At 42.3% G+C, this 14420-nt stretch overlaps 1 protein-coding gene across 1 annotated transcript in view; it reads right to left on the bottom strand.

Moving 5' to 3' along the window:
• Positions 1-14420, bottom strand: part of sycp1 (synaptonemal complex protein 1) — a 374769-nt gene that overhangs the window by 230665 nt on the left and 129684 nt on the right. The window contains exons 11-12 of the mRNA XM_043716250.1: positions 7266-7450; positions 6933-7000 (exon numbers count right to left, since the gene is read on the bottom strand). Coding sequence (XP_043572185.1) covers positions 6933-7000; positions 7266-7450 — 253 coding nt within the window. The remainder of the gene's footprint in view (positions 1-6932; positions 7001-7265; positions 7451-14420) is intronic.

Here is a 14420-nt window from a genome sequence, read left to right as displayed (position 1 = left end):
CGACTGCAGCAAACAGATTTCTTAAGGATAATGCTTTATTTTCGTCGCAGTTGAAACAACTCTTCAGAGGCCTGCATCAATCACCCTTTATTTACAAATGCAGTCTTTGACAATACCACTATCTCTCACTGTGTCAGGCATTCAGGGCTCAAGATCCCTGACATTTATCCTTTTATGTCCAAAGTTAAAAGTCACACAACATCAGTTTATAGTCCAGCAGGTGTATTTGGAAGCACTAGCTTTTCTGCTCCTTCATCAGGTGGTTGTGACTTTTATGTCAGTCACGCATCCCTGATTGGATCAGGTTAACAGTGCCAATTAGGAAACCCATATTCTGTGAGGTCCAGCTGGCTGACCTCATTACAATCACTACCAGGGCAAGAAAGAATATATGGATGCAGGTCTTGCCGTTTATTTATATATTACATATTTCATAATGAAACTTCTAAAAATATTATTACAGTTTTTTTTAATGGTGGAGGTTTGTAAAGACCTTACATTTTTGTTTGTCTGTAGTTTTGATTGTAGACTGGAATGCGATAAGATCTGTTTTAAAAACTAATGTTGAAGGATTCCTGCCTTTTTTAAAAGCAAATAACCGGACACTCATTTTAAGTACTGTTTACACAACTACTTTTCAAGCAGTAGTGGAAGTCTAGTTTGCATACAAGCTAGAGCCAAGGGGAGTGTACAAATGAAACTTTGGCTGGCAAAACTAGTTCATTCCAGTGATCTGTTATCGATGACAAGGACCTGTACCAAATACGTGATTGACTCCAAGGAAGCTGAACAGCTTAGGGCTATGAATATTTTGCAGAAGGAATCGAAGCTTTGTAAAAGCAAAAGCTTGTTCCTTCCTCTGCAGTAAAGCAAACTCAAGTCTGAAAATAGCCAGTTTATTTCCCTTTTCCAGTTGCTGTAAACTGTAGCTTTGATAAATCAAAAACCCTCGTAAGTGTGGAGCAGTTCCTCTCCCACTTGCAAACAATTGGAAGTATATGGAGAAAGAAATAATGATGTCAGCAATGCCTATGGGCAGGAACCACCGAACTGCCTTCTATGCCTTTCCCTCTGCCTATTACATTCATTCTGTTTACGTGCCTGTCTATATGTTTGTGTAGAGAGGAATTTTACAAGAGGCTTTGAGTTTTAAATAGTAGAGTCGGCTAGAGCTTACTTATTTATAAAATAGTAATTATTGTTCAGTACAAAACTCAGTCCATATTTTCCATCAATCCAGAGCTGAACGTTAGGTAAATTGGAGAATTCTGTGTGCTTTTTAGTCTGGATTTGGGTTTGGAATGTGCTGCCTAAGAAGCCTTGGTCAATCTCTGCAGTGTACATGCTGCTTCTAAAGCTGATTTCTGAAAAACCAGTATATTGCCTGACACTAGCCTAATTCCTCTCCTCTCCCCAATCTAAAACATATTTTGAAAACTCAACATTAAGTCTCATTATTACAGCAACCTAGCTTTCAACTGCAAGTTCTTCAACAAAAAGCTATAAGCCTCCTAGTAACAGTTCCAAGTACTCGGTGAATATAAAGCTCTTCAGAAAACCAAGTCAACCTAAACCTCTTCAGAAAAAGAGTACACAGGGAACCTAAAGTGGGATTAATACAATAATCAGGATTTGGTGATATCCAATTAAGCCAGGTAATGCATTAAATACTACCTCCAATACTTGCACTCCTGCAGAATTTGAATTTTAATGCTGAGTGCATAGAGGCCTATACTTCTAGTTTTACAAAACACATGTATGAGAATTGCTAAGCTCACTAGTGCAGTAATTTTAACTAGTGCATGTTAAAAACGTTTCTGCTTTACTTTCTTCACCTGCCTGATAAGAAAAATCATTATTAGCAGGTACAGCAATCAGGTGACTTCAGTCATCACATGTTGATCCACTATTTCATAGCAATTAGAACTGAAATAAACGGATAACAAATAGCATAATGTAAGTTATATACAAAACCAAGTTGTTAGTGTAGTAACTGTAAAAGACAATTCTCCTGTGTACTCATAAGATCAAAAGAAAAAGGAGCAGTAGTCCATTGAGATGCCTCTGCTATTCAAAAAGATCATGTCTAACATGATTGTGGCCTGAATTCCATTATCCTGCCTGCCACCTTTGACTATCAGCTCCCTCGTACTTCCAAAATGTGTACAATTCAATTAGCTATTTAATGACCCAACTTCTACTGCTCTCTGTGGAAGATAATTTCAAAGGACAGCAACCCTTTGAGAGAAGAAATTCCTCATTTCCATCTTAAATGTGAGGCCCATTCTTTTAAACTGTGTCCCAATGTTCTTGATCTCCATTGAAGTGAAACATCTTAACATCCACTCCACTAATCTCTCACAGGATCTTGTATTTTCAACCAAACGTTTTCTCATTCTTCTAAACTCCAATGTGTAAAAGTCCAACCTACTCAGTTTTTCTTCATGACAACCCCTTCACCCCAGGAATCAGCCTTGCAAAAAAAAAGCAAAGAACTGCAAATGCTGTAAGTCTGAAACAAAAACTGAAATTGCTGAGAAATTCAGCAGGTCTGGCAGCATCTGTGGAGAGAAAGCACGGTCAAAGTTTTGGATCCTGTGACACTTCTTCAGGACTGGATATAGGTGGGGAAAAGTGCTGAAGACAGCAGTTGGGGTAAAGGAATAAATGATAGGTGGAGATGGAGTCTAGAAGGAGATAATAGGAGATGGAGACCAGAGGGAGATAATAGGAGTTAGGCAAAGGGATAAATAATGGCAAACCAGAGAGAAAGAAAAGCTGATAATTGGAATCATTAGTAGGTGAAAATGGGTCGGCTATGATGAAAGCAGCCATGTGATGACAGGGCCTGGAGTGTAGTTGTGAATAGGCCCTAAAATCATTGAACTCAATTTTGAGTCCTAAAGACTGCAGGAACCCCAAGCAGAAAATGAGATGCTGTTTCTCCAGTTTGTGCTAAGCCTCACTGGGGCACAGCAGTAGGCCCATGTCAGAAATGCTGGTCAGGGAACACAGTGGTGTGTTGAAGTGGCAGATAACTAGAAGATGAGGTTATGTTTGTGTATAATATGTAGATGTTTTGCAACATGTTTGCTAAGTCTGTGTTTCGTCTTCCAACATAGAGGAAACCACATTGTGAGCAGCAAATACAGAGACCATATTGAGTCTAGTGCAGGTAAATCACTGCCTCACCTGAGGAGGGAGGAAGGAAACAGACAGGAGTTAGTCCTTCTATGATTAAATGGGAAGGAACCGTGAGGTGTGTGGAGTAGAGGAGTGAACCAGGATGTCCTGGATGGAACAATCCCTATGGAATACTGAAAAGGGAACAGAATGAAACCTATCTGTGAATTGCATCTGGCTTGAAGTGGGGGAAATGTGGCTAATGATCTTTTGGATGTAGATGTGGAAAGTGAGGACCAGGGAATCCTTTGGTGTAGTGGAAAGGAAGACAAGAGTTGAGGGCTGGAATGCAAACTATGGGTCTGACACAGCTGAGGGCCCTGTCAACCACGGTGATGAGGAATCCTTGATTGAGGAAAAAGATGAACATTTCTAAGACCTCTTGTGGAAGGTGGCATCACCAGAACAGATGCAACTGAGACACCGGACAATGGAATGGAGTCTACAGGAAACAAGGTGTGAGGATGCATAGTCCAGACAACAGGAGGAATCAGGCTTGTAGTGGATATTAGTGGCCAGTCTAACACCAGAAATGGAAAAAGAAAGCCGAGGAAGGGAAAGGAGGTGTCAGAGATGGATCAGGTGCAGGTGAAAGCAGGTAGAAAATAGAAGTGAATGTGATCATTGTTTTCTGATTCCAGATGAAAGGGAGAAGCAGCACCGGTGATGTCATCAATGTACCAGAGAAAACATTTTTCAGGGGACCTGAATAGGATTGGAACAAGGATTGTTCAATGAACCCCACAAAGAGAGCAAGCATTATTGGAGCCCATGCAGGTACGCACCTTTGAACTGAAGAAAGCGAGAGCAGTCAAAGGAAAAGCTGTTCAAACTGAGGACAAACTCAGCCAGGCAGAGGAGGGAGATGGTAAATGGGGATGGTTCAGGCCTTTTTATCAGGAAGAAGTGGAGAGCTCCAAGATCATCCTGATGCAAGTATAAAGGGGTTGCACACCCATCATGAAGAGGGTTGGCTAGTGCCCATAAACTCAAAATTCTTATCTGGGGATCTTGCAACCACAGCCCCCAAGCTCACAGTCCCCAACCCCATAGAGAGGGGAGATAAAATGTTGACTGGCTGAGTGCTTTGTTGAAGACTTACATTTTCTCTGTAATAATTACCCCAAGTTTCTGGATGCCTGCCACTTCAATGCATCACCATGTTCACCAGCCAACAATGTTTCAGACCTGCTGCAATGCTTCATCAGAACTCAGTGCAAGTTTAAAGAAGAGCATCTCATTTTCCACTTGGGAACACTGCAGCCTTCAGGACTAAAAATCATGTTTAATAATTTTAGGGCCTGAACAACTTATTCCATTTCCTTTACACGTCCCCACATCCTGGCTTATCATCAACCCATTTTCACCTACTAATGAATGACCCCACCACCAGAGATATATGTTGTTGTGGTTCTGTTTGCCGAGCTGGGAATTTCTGGGTGCAGACGTTTCGTCCCCTGTCTAGGTGACATCCTCAGTGCTTGGGAGCCTCCTGTGAAGCGCTTCTGTGATAATTCCTCCGGCATTTGTAGTGGTTTGAATCTGCCGCTTCCGGTTGTCAGTTCCAGCTGTCCGCTGCAGTGGTCGGTATATAGGGTCCAGGTCAATGTGCTTATTGATTGCATCTGTGGATGAGTGCCAAGCCTCTAGGAATTCCCTGACTGTTCCCTGTTTGGCTTGGCCTATAATAGTAGTGTTGTCCAATACCCAGCATGAGCAAAACCAATGTAGTGTACAAAATCCCATGCAAGGACTGCACAAAACACTACATAGGACAAACAGGAAGACAGCTAACGATCCGCATCCATGAACACCAACTAGCCACAAAAGGACAGCTGGAACTGACAACCGGAAGCGGCAGATTCAAACCACTACAAATGCCGGAGGAAACATCACAGAAGCGTTTCACAGGAGGATCCCAAGCACTGAGGATGTCACCGAGACAGGGGGCAAAATATCTGCACCAGAAATTCCCAGCTCGGCGAACATAACCACAACAACGAGCACCCGAGCTACAAATCTTCGCACAAACTTTGAACCAGAGATATATTTCCCTCCCCATCCTTATCTATGTTCCACATAGATCATTCCATCCATGACTCCCTCGTTAGGTCCAAGCCCTCCCTCCCACCAATTACCCTCCATTCCTGGCACCGTCCCTTGCCGCCACAAGAGGTGTAAAACCTGCACCCACACCTCACTGCCTCACCTCCATCCAAGGTCCCAAAGGATCTTTTCACATCAGCAGAGATTTTCCTGCACATCCAATCACCTCATCCACTGTGTCCATTGCTCTTGATGTGGGTTCCTCTACAATGGGGAGACAGGATACCAACGCGCGGAACATTGCAGGGAATATCTCCGAGACTCACGCACCAATCAACCCCAGCGCCCTGTGGTCAACCACTTTAACTCTCCCTCCCATTCTGCCAACGACATGCAAGTTCTGGGTCTCCTCCACCACCGAACCCAAGACACCTGATGACTGGAGGAAGAATGCTTCATCTTGTGCCTTGTCACGCTTCAACCATACAGCATCAACATTGATATCACCAGTTTCCTTATCTCCCCTCCCCCCACCTCATCCCTGATCCAACCCTGCAACTTGACACCGCCCTCTTGAACTGTCCTACCTGTCCATCTTCCTTCCCATCCATCTGATCCACCCTCCACTCTGATCTATCATTATCACCCTCCCACTTGCATTTATTTGATTATCTTCCCAGCTATCCCCCACCCCACCCCACCCTCAGTTCCCTTTCCCTCTGCCTCCACATTCGACTTTCCTGCTCCTCGGATGCTTGCCTGACCTGCTATGCTTTTCCAGTGTCACGCTTTTCAACTCTGATCTCCAGCATCTGCAGTCCTCACTTTCTCCTATTAATAAATGGCTCCCATTATCAGCTTTTCTTTTTCCCCAGCTCACCATTATCCAAGCCTTTGTATAACTGCTGCATTGTCTCTCTGGATTCTATCTCCACCTTCATTTACACCTTTGCCCCACCATCCCACTCTGTCTTCAGCATATATATTCAGTCTCGTAAACCTTTGTCTGAGCTTAGTCAAGGAGACCACAAAACTGTACACAGTTGTCTAAATACAATCTCCAGAATGTCCTGTATAGTTGGAGCAAGACTTCCTAACTTTTATAATCCATTCCCATTATAATAAAGATCAACATCCCATATGTCTAATTACATAGATATTTAGAAGCTCAGACTTTGTGATTCATGTACAACACATTCAGATCTCTCTATACATCAGAATTTGGAAATTTCTCTGATTTGATTCCATCCTAAATGATATTCAGCTTTTCTGATTTTCTTGACAAAATGCATAACCTCAGTTTTCCTGTCTCACAGATTTTGTCAGCAGGTCACTTTATTTATATTCCTTTTCACTCTTTGTATCATGCTCACAATTTTCATTCTTACTTATTTTACTATTACTATTGGATGCAATACCTTCATTCAAATCATTAACATATTGTAAATAGAAAAGCCAACATGCAAACTTGAAAATTATCCATTTATTTCTGACCGTTTCCTGTGATGTACCTTCTATTTGATCCTCTATACATGCTAATGTATCAGCCCCAACAGCATTGGGCATTAACCTTTCATGTGACACATTTTCAAATATCTTTTGAAAATAAATGTTTTATATTTACTGACGGTAATATTAGTAACCATAATAAATATGTTTAATGTTTCTTAAAAAATAAATTTTAAAATGCAGTTTTTAATTACCTAGAGCTAATGTCTTCTCTTCCAACTCCAAAGAAGAAACCCTTAAAGTTTCTTCAATTTGTTTGGATCTATTTTTAAAAGAAATCCAGAATCTGAGATTGTAAAACATTCTGAATATTTACTTCTTTGGTTTCTTCACTCTTCACATAGCTTATTCCAAAGAAACAATGTTAAATAAAACATCCGCGATTTGGTCCGATTTAACATACTCAGAATAGGCTGGTTTGCAAAATCTATCCTAATAGTTAGCTGAATTATAGTTATTACAGCTTTGATTCCATAGGAACAAAATTTTGTTTAAAAATACAAAGTAATTATTTATTTATTTTTTACCTTCGCTGTTCTGATCTGACTGATTCCTCCAAATGTTCAATTGTATTTTGAAGTTCAGCAATTGTTGATGCACTGTTCGTTGTAACTTTATTAAATTCTTCAATTTGGCTTTCTTTTTCTCCAGTAAGCTGAATGATAATCTTCATGGCATTTTCTAATTCTTCTTCAAAAGACTTTTGAGAAACCTAATCATGACAAACAGAATAAGAATGCATTTTCAATATAAAATTGCCATTAAATCAACATTATTCAGCTACCAAGAGAATTTCATAACAAAAAAAAGCCCAGATTATTTTGAATTGTATTGCATTGCCACAGAGCTCACTTTCTGCTACTATCTGGTGTGAGCTTTTGCCATCCATTGCTAATGCTACTGGTGATGGTGTGTTATAGTTTACCATCAATTATTCTTACTCATGCAAGTATTGGCTCCCATCAATTATTCTTACTCATGCAAGTATTGGCTCAAAAGTTAACATTCATTAGCAATTCAAAAGGAGATTTGCTGAGTACAAGAAAAGGCAGAGAAAAAAACCAAGGAACCAGGTGCTGTAGAATTAGCTCACATTTTAGCACTTTGATTAGATTAGATTAGATTACATTAGATTACATTACAGTGTGGAAACAGGCCCTTCGGCCCAACAAGTCCACACCGACCCGCCAAAGCGAAATCGACCCATACCCCTATATTTACCCCTTACCTAACACTACGGGCAATTTAGCATGGCCAATTCACCTGACCCTGCACATCTTTTGGACTGTGGGAGGAAACCGGAGCACCCGGAGGAAACCCACGCAGACACGGGGAGAACGTGCAAACTCCACACAGTCAGTCGCCTGAGGCGGGAATTGAACCCGGGTCTCAGGCGTTGTGAGGCAGCAGTGCTAACCACTGTGCCACCGTGCCGCCCTTGCTTAGAAGACTTCCAAAGGTGAGTCCATAAGAGAAGATAGTTGTAATCTGTCAGCTGATTGGTGCACTGGACAGCCTGTTAGGGAGCAGGTGCATAATGTTGAAGTTGGAGAAGTCCACCTCCAAGTTATAGGGGAGTCTGATGGAAACAGAATGACTGCAGACAACAATAGAGCATGTGGTCACTTCTATGAGGATTGTATTGAAGTCCTGAGTTATGGACACTTTAATATCAGTCCTAAGATCTTCAGAAGCTCAGAATGCTCTACATAGCTCTGGGTTCAATCATCTCTTATAACTTGCTAACCCAGAAGAAAATTATTAGTAAGAGCTTCTAAACCACATCAATTCTACAGTACATTTGCAGGTACAGAATTTGGAATGCAAGTAGCAGAAACGCTGTGGTGCCTTATCAGTGTTTAGCGTCGAGTTGGAAAGCTTGCTTTACTATTCCAATGTAGGATTTATAGTCCCCTTTAAGGGTCAATCATATGACTTTTATTTCAAATAAACTTGTTCAGAGTTGTTATTACCCAGCTCTGAAGGAAGTATTACTTGAGCCCAGGGCTGCTTATAGGTAGAGACACTACCTCTGCACCGTAAGAACCCCTTATAAGGCCAAACATAAAAGCTCCAGAGAGCAGGTAATGCTCATTGCAACTGTACTTGCAGAACTTGGAAAGAGCCTTTGTGGTGTAGTGGTAGCGTCCCTACCTTTAAGCCAGAGGCCCTGCCTCAAGTCTCAACTGCTTCGGAATTGTGTAGTCACAACACTAAGCAGGTTGTTTAGAAATATATGGAAAATTTTAGCCTTTGCTTTTGTGTTGCTGTTATTTGTTTAGTAAGAGCAGCAAATGGAAAAAGAGAACATCAATAACAAACAATAACATCACCTTCCCTCTGACCCAAATAAAACCTCAAATCACTGGTCAAACACAAGCACCTGGTATTGCTACAATTTCCTCCTTTCAGGAACAAGAAAGCAGTAATACTCAAGTATTCTTACAGCAGGTGACATCCCCCCAACCCCCACATCTCCTTCTACTACCTGCCCCTACCCTCCTTTTCGTATTATGACTGGGGAATCACCACATCTTCTGAGTTACCCAAATTATTCCCTTGCCCCTTTGCGTATTGTCTTTTTATTACTTAATGATCAAAGAGAGTGGCTCTGAAAATCATACCAACTTCTACAGCACAGTCACCAGTAGTGAGATCCAGCTACATTTATGAAAGAGCAACTACACCTTCAGCCTTGCTACCTCTTCACTATTTAAGCTCTTTTTAAAGTGTATTGCGGTCAAGAGCTATGGTCACCCCAACCTGAGCACTGAGGCCAGCATTAAGGCAATAGCTGCTACAGTCAGCCTCAAAAATGTATAGGAAGTCTGCTTACTTTGTGAAGACCAAGCAAAGGGGCTCACCTTGGACAGGATCTAGCTGCCAGTTGATTCCCTTAAAGCCATGGAACAGCAGATGGTCATATCAAAAGTCCCACCTTTTATTGCTTGTGAACTGTTCCTCCGTATTTGCACCAAGTGGAGGCACTGAGGTAAAGGTTGAACCACTCCCACTTGGCTTGAAGGAAAGTGTATACTCCTTCCATTGCCAGGTATGTATCTGTCTGGCCCAGAAGAAGACAGCAGAAGATTATTCATTATGGTCCATCAGGGAACAGCTTATTGTGCCTTCTGGACACTGTGTGGTCCCATCTATGTAAGAAGGTGAGGCATTATTCAGGTGTCCAATGGTGGCAATGTGGTTATATTGCAACTGTATAGGGTGCTGGTGACGCCATACCTCGAGTACTGTGCACAGTTTTGGTCTCCTTACTTGAGAAAGGATGCACTGGCACTAGAGAGGGTGCAGAGGAGGTTGATTCCAGAGTTGAGGAGGGTTGGCTTATGAGGAGAGACTTAGTACCCTGGGATTACATTCATTGGAATTTAGAAGGATGAGGGGGGATCTTATAGAAACACATAAAATTATGAAGGGAATAGATAAGATACATGTAGAGAGGATGTTTCCACTGGCAGGTGAAACTAAGACTTGAGGGCATAGCTTCAAAATTAGGTGGAGCAAATTTCAGGTTGAATTGAAGGAACTTCTTCACCCACAGGATTATGCATCTATGGAATTCCCTACCCAGTGAAGTAGTTGATGCTACTTTAATAAATGTTTTGAAAGCGATTTTTTTTGAACAATAAAGGAATTAAGAGTTACGGTGAGAGGGGGGTAAGTGGAGCTGAGGCCACGAAAAGATCGGCCATGATCTTATTGAATGGAGGAGCAGGTTCAAAGGGCCAGATGGCCTACTCCTGCTCCTAGTTCTTATGTTCTTATTATGTGTTCTACACTCCTCGGTCAGAGTGAGGCAAATGCACTTCTTTGAGGAAGTGCTCATTCTTCTCAGCTCAATCAATGTAAGCCAATGCGTTATCCATATGGGGTGGTGGGGTTGATTTCAACTGCATCCTTAAGGAAGGGGACCGTGGTAGTGCCCAGACTGGCTCAGTATCAAAGGAGGGCTGAGGAGCTTGGTCAAGCCTTTCACTCTAGTTCGATGCCTGGAGGATCTCCATCCTGACTTCACCATCTTTACTACCTTGAAGCCTGGGCTTTCAGCATCAAAATCCACCACATACAGATTACATTGGTGTATGTCTTGTGCATTCTGACAGCTTTCATGTGGCAGGTGCCATTTTCAGATTACAACCGAAGAGGCGCTAGTTTTATAGTATGCCCAGCTAAGGTTTGGGTATTGGCATTTGAACAATTTGTTGCTGGAGGACAAGCAGTTCCGGGACTCTTTCTCTCTGTTCTCGATCTGCTGGAGAAGGAAGCAGGGGAGTATACATTTCTTGATTTATGGTGGGATATGAGCAAAATTCTTATCTATGTCTCCTGTCAGGAATATATGATGGCTTAAATATAGAGATGGAATCCAGATTTGAGAATGTGGAGAAGGACATGCTCACATTTTAGTCAACCTGGCATAGACACAGCCCTGCAGGGGCATACAACATGAAGAAAAGTATGTGGGGGAACATGCAACACATCGGATCCCAAGCCATGTGTGTTAGGTTATGAATCAGGTTCCTCAAAGATCCTTTTCTTCTACTCACTAGAAAAAAAGATAGGGCACCCAACAGCAGTTCCTTGTGCTGCTGGCTGCTGACAGGTCTCTTGTCACAGATCCAGAGGGCATCTGCTCAGGTCTCAGCCTTAAACACTGCTCTATGCTCTCTGAATTATCTTGCAAGGATGGTCACAGAGTTCTTTGGGAGAATCTGAAGCAGGTCAGCCCAGGAGTGGGAAACCAGCATGTTTGATGCTCCAATCACAGTAGGGTAGCTACCTGACATCATTATCGGGCTCTTGATGAGCACTGGGCTAACAAGCTGACTATGGCAATCTTTAGCATTTTCCAGGCAATCGTGGAAACCATTCTGGGTAGGTCTTGAAGTTATGCTCAATGAGACAGAGTTGCCCTTTCTTGATGCAGGATTATTATTTTTCTACTGCCCAAGAAAGGGGTCCTTTGTTTATTAAAGAACTGCCATCTGGTCTCCCTCCTTAACAAAGATTACAAGATCTTTGCCAAGGTCTTGTCTCACCTTGGATCCATCCTCGATGACCAGCCCTACATGGTACCAACCAGAAGATGCATGACAACATCCAATTTATCTGTGATTTAATCCATCTTCCTCAGAGGACTGATCTTTCAATTTCCTTCCTATCTCTTGATCAGAAGAAGGTGTTTGACAGGATGGATCGTGAATATTTACTTGGGAGTCTGCATGCATTCAGGTTTGGGTTGCCTAAAGCCAACTTCTGCAAGTCGTCTCAGTGTCTAACTAAAGTTAAGAGGTCTTTGACAATGTCCTTCACTTTAGGAGAGGAGTGCATTAAGGCTGTTCCTTGTCTGGCCTGCTGTATTCTCTTTCCTAGGCCTCTTGCACAGGAAGTTGTCAGTACTGGCTTTGCACTGGCCGGATGTGGGGGATGGTCCTTTCGCCATAGGCTAATGATGTACTCCTCAAGTTTGCCAAACTGACTTGGAGAAGATGCGCGAGTGCCAGGAAACATATTCAGCCGCATCTTCCGCCAGGATCAATTCGGTCAAATGTTCTGGACTGCTGCTTCAGTGTTAGACGTACTCCTTATCAGAAGATTGATTAGATTAAATTACTTACAGTGTGGAAACAGGCCCTTCGCCCAACAAGACCACAATGACCCTCCAAACAGCAACCCACCCAGACCCATTCCCCTACACTTACCCTTTCACGTACACTACGGGCAATTTAGCATGGCCAATTAACCTAACCTGTTAAGGGTGTTTACCTAGAGCACTACCCATCTCCTCTATCTACTCCTTAGCCCAGCTAAGGAATCCTCTCCAAAGTCTCCACTGTCCAGTGTGCTTTACGGGACTGCTCTGCAAGGGGCAAGCTTTACAAGGGGCAAGGTGACCATAAACCAGTTTGTCACCTCCATTTAGTATTGGATGGTCCCTTTGAACCTACTTCCCAGCTTTGTCATAAAAAACAGATGATGTTGGTTATTTTCTCCTGGAATGAAAACATGTATTACATCACTGCGGAGGTTCTGAGTCTCCACATTAAGGAGGGAAATCAGTCGCTGGTGTGACTTTCCACCTTTGGACATTTTAGTGATACCCTTATTTCGAGTCTCCTCCTAGGTGGTGTGGCCTGGCAGGAAAAGACTTTTAAAGATTTATAGGTGTTTTATTGTGAAGCTAAAGTCCAGAACAAACACAAAGGCAGTTTATGCCTTTTCCTTCTGAACCTTTTTCTCTGTTCAGAAGCCAACTCCCAGTTTGAGGAGAACTTTTTTTTAAAGGTTTCAAATAAACCCAAAAACCAAATCACCCATACAACAAAACTGTCACACTGCTCACTACCAACCATGTTACAAAGTCAGTATATTCAAAAAGGCGCCAAACAAAGGGAGTCCGAAACAAAATAGTGTCGGCAAAGAATTAACATATTTCAGACCCTGTAGGGCCGGCCTACCCTGAAAAGCTTCAAACGTACCAGTAGACACTGCACCTATCTCCCCATGGACACCCCGACACTGACATAACTGTGAAAAGAGAGCTGAACAGGCATTTGGCAATTATAACCTCCACCAATGCCTGCTATCTAGACCTACTGATGGCTACTTTAACCATGTTCAGAAACAAACTCAAGAGAACATTCTCCAACTTGGCCATACTCCAGTCAAATGCAGCCTTGTTATCAAGGGCTGTCGCCTCCCCTTTGGAATTCAACTGTTAGTTTATGTTTGAGCCAAGGCTATAAAGAGGTCAAGAGCAGAGTGGCCCTGACAGAATCCAAACTGGGCGTAAGTGAGCAAGCTTTTGCTAAGCAGATGCTGCTTGGTGAAATTTTGCTAAGCAGATGCTGCTTGGTGAAACTTAACATTTCTTCACTGATAAAGAATATTCTGGGGCAGCAATTAGCAAGGTTAGATTTGCCAAGCTTTTTGTCTACAGGACATATCGAGATAATTTTTCATTGTCGAGGGGATGCCAGTACAGCTGTACTGGAACAGGTGGAAGGGAGCAGCAAATTCTGGAGCACAAATCCTCCTTGCTATTGCCAGAATGTTATCAGGAACAATAGCCTTTGCAGTAATCAATGCCTCCAACCACTTTCTTCTACACAGAGTGAATCAAATTGGCTGAAAACCAGCATCTATGATACTTGGGATGACTGGAGAAGGCTGAGATAGATCATACATTGTCACTTTTTGGCTGAGAATTGTTGTGAATGCTTCAGCCTTGATGGCGTACAATGCAGGGCTTCCCCATTTCTACTGAGTTTAATTGTCCTTCACCATAATGGGATGTGGCAGGTTTGCAGTCTCTTTCCACCTTTCTGCCCAAGTATTGTTTAAATTTCATATCTGCCCTAACGTTCTAAACTCTGGTCCATAACTAGAAATGGATAGGAAAGGACTAATAGGAATACTTTCAGAAAGAAAAGTGAGATCCAATATCCCTAAAAATATCTCTGAACTCGCTAATTCCTAAAAATATCAAAATTCCCAGGTTGTGACAGTCTCAATGGAGAGGATTCATTTAGGAAGGCACTGTTCATAGAGCACATGGGGATTAAGTTGAAGTATTGGATAAAATCTCAACAATATCTAGCTTGCATTTACTACATTTTGCATCTTGGAAAGATCAATCCTCTTAACCCAATGAAGCAGATCGT

This window comes from Chiloscyllium plagiosum, chromosome 26 (assembly GCF_004010195.1).
Source record: "Chiloscyllium plagiosum isolate BGI_BamShark_2017 chromosome 26, ASM401019v2, whole genome shotgun sequence".
Lineage (NCBI taxonomy): Eukaryota > Metazoa > Chordata > Chondrichthyes > Orectolobiformes > Hemiscylliidae > Chiloscyllium > Chiloscyllium plagiosum.
Note: the sequence above shows the minus strand (reverse complement) of the source record. Positions and strands in the feature narration are given on the sequence as shown.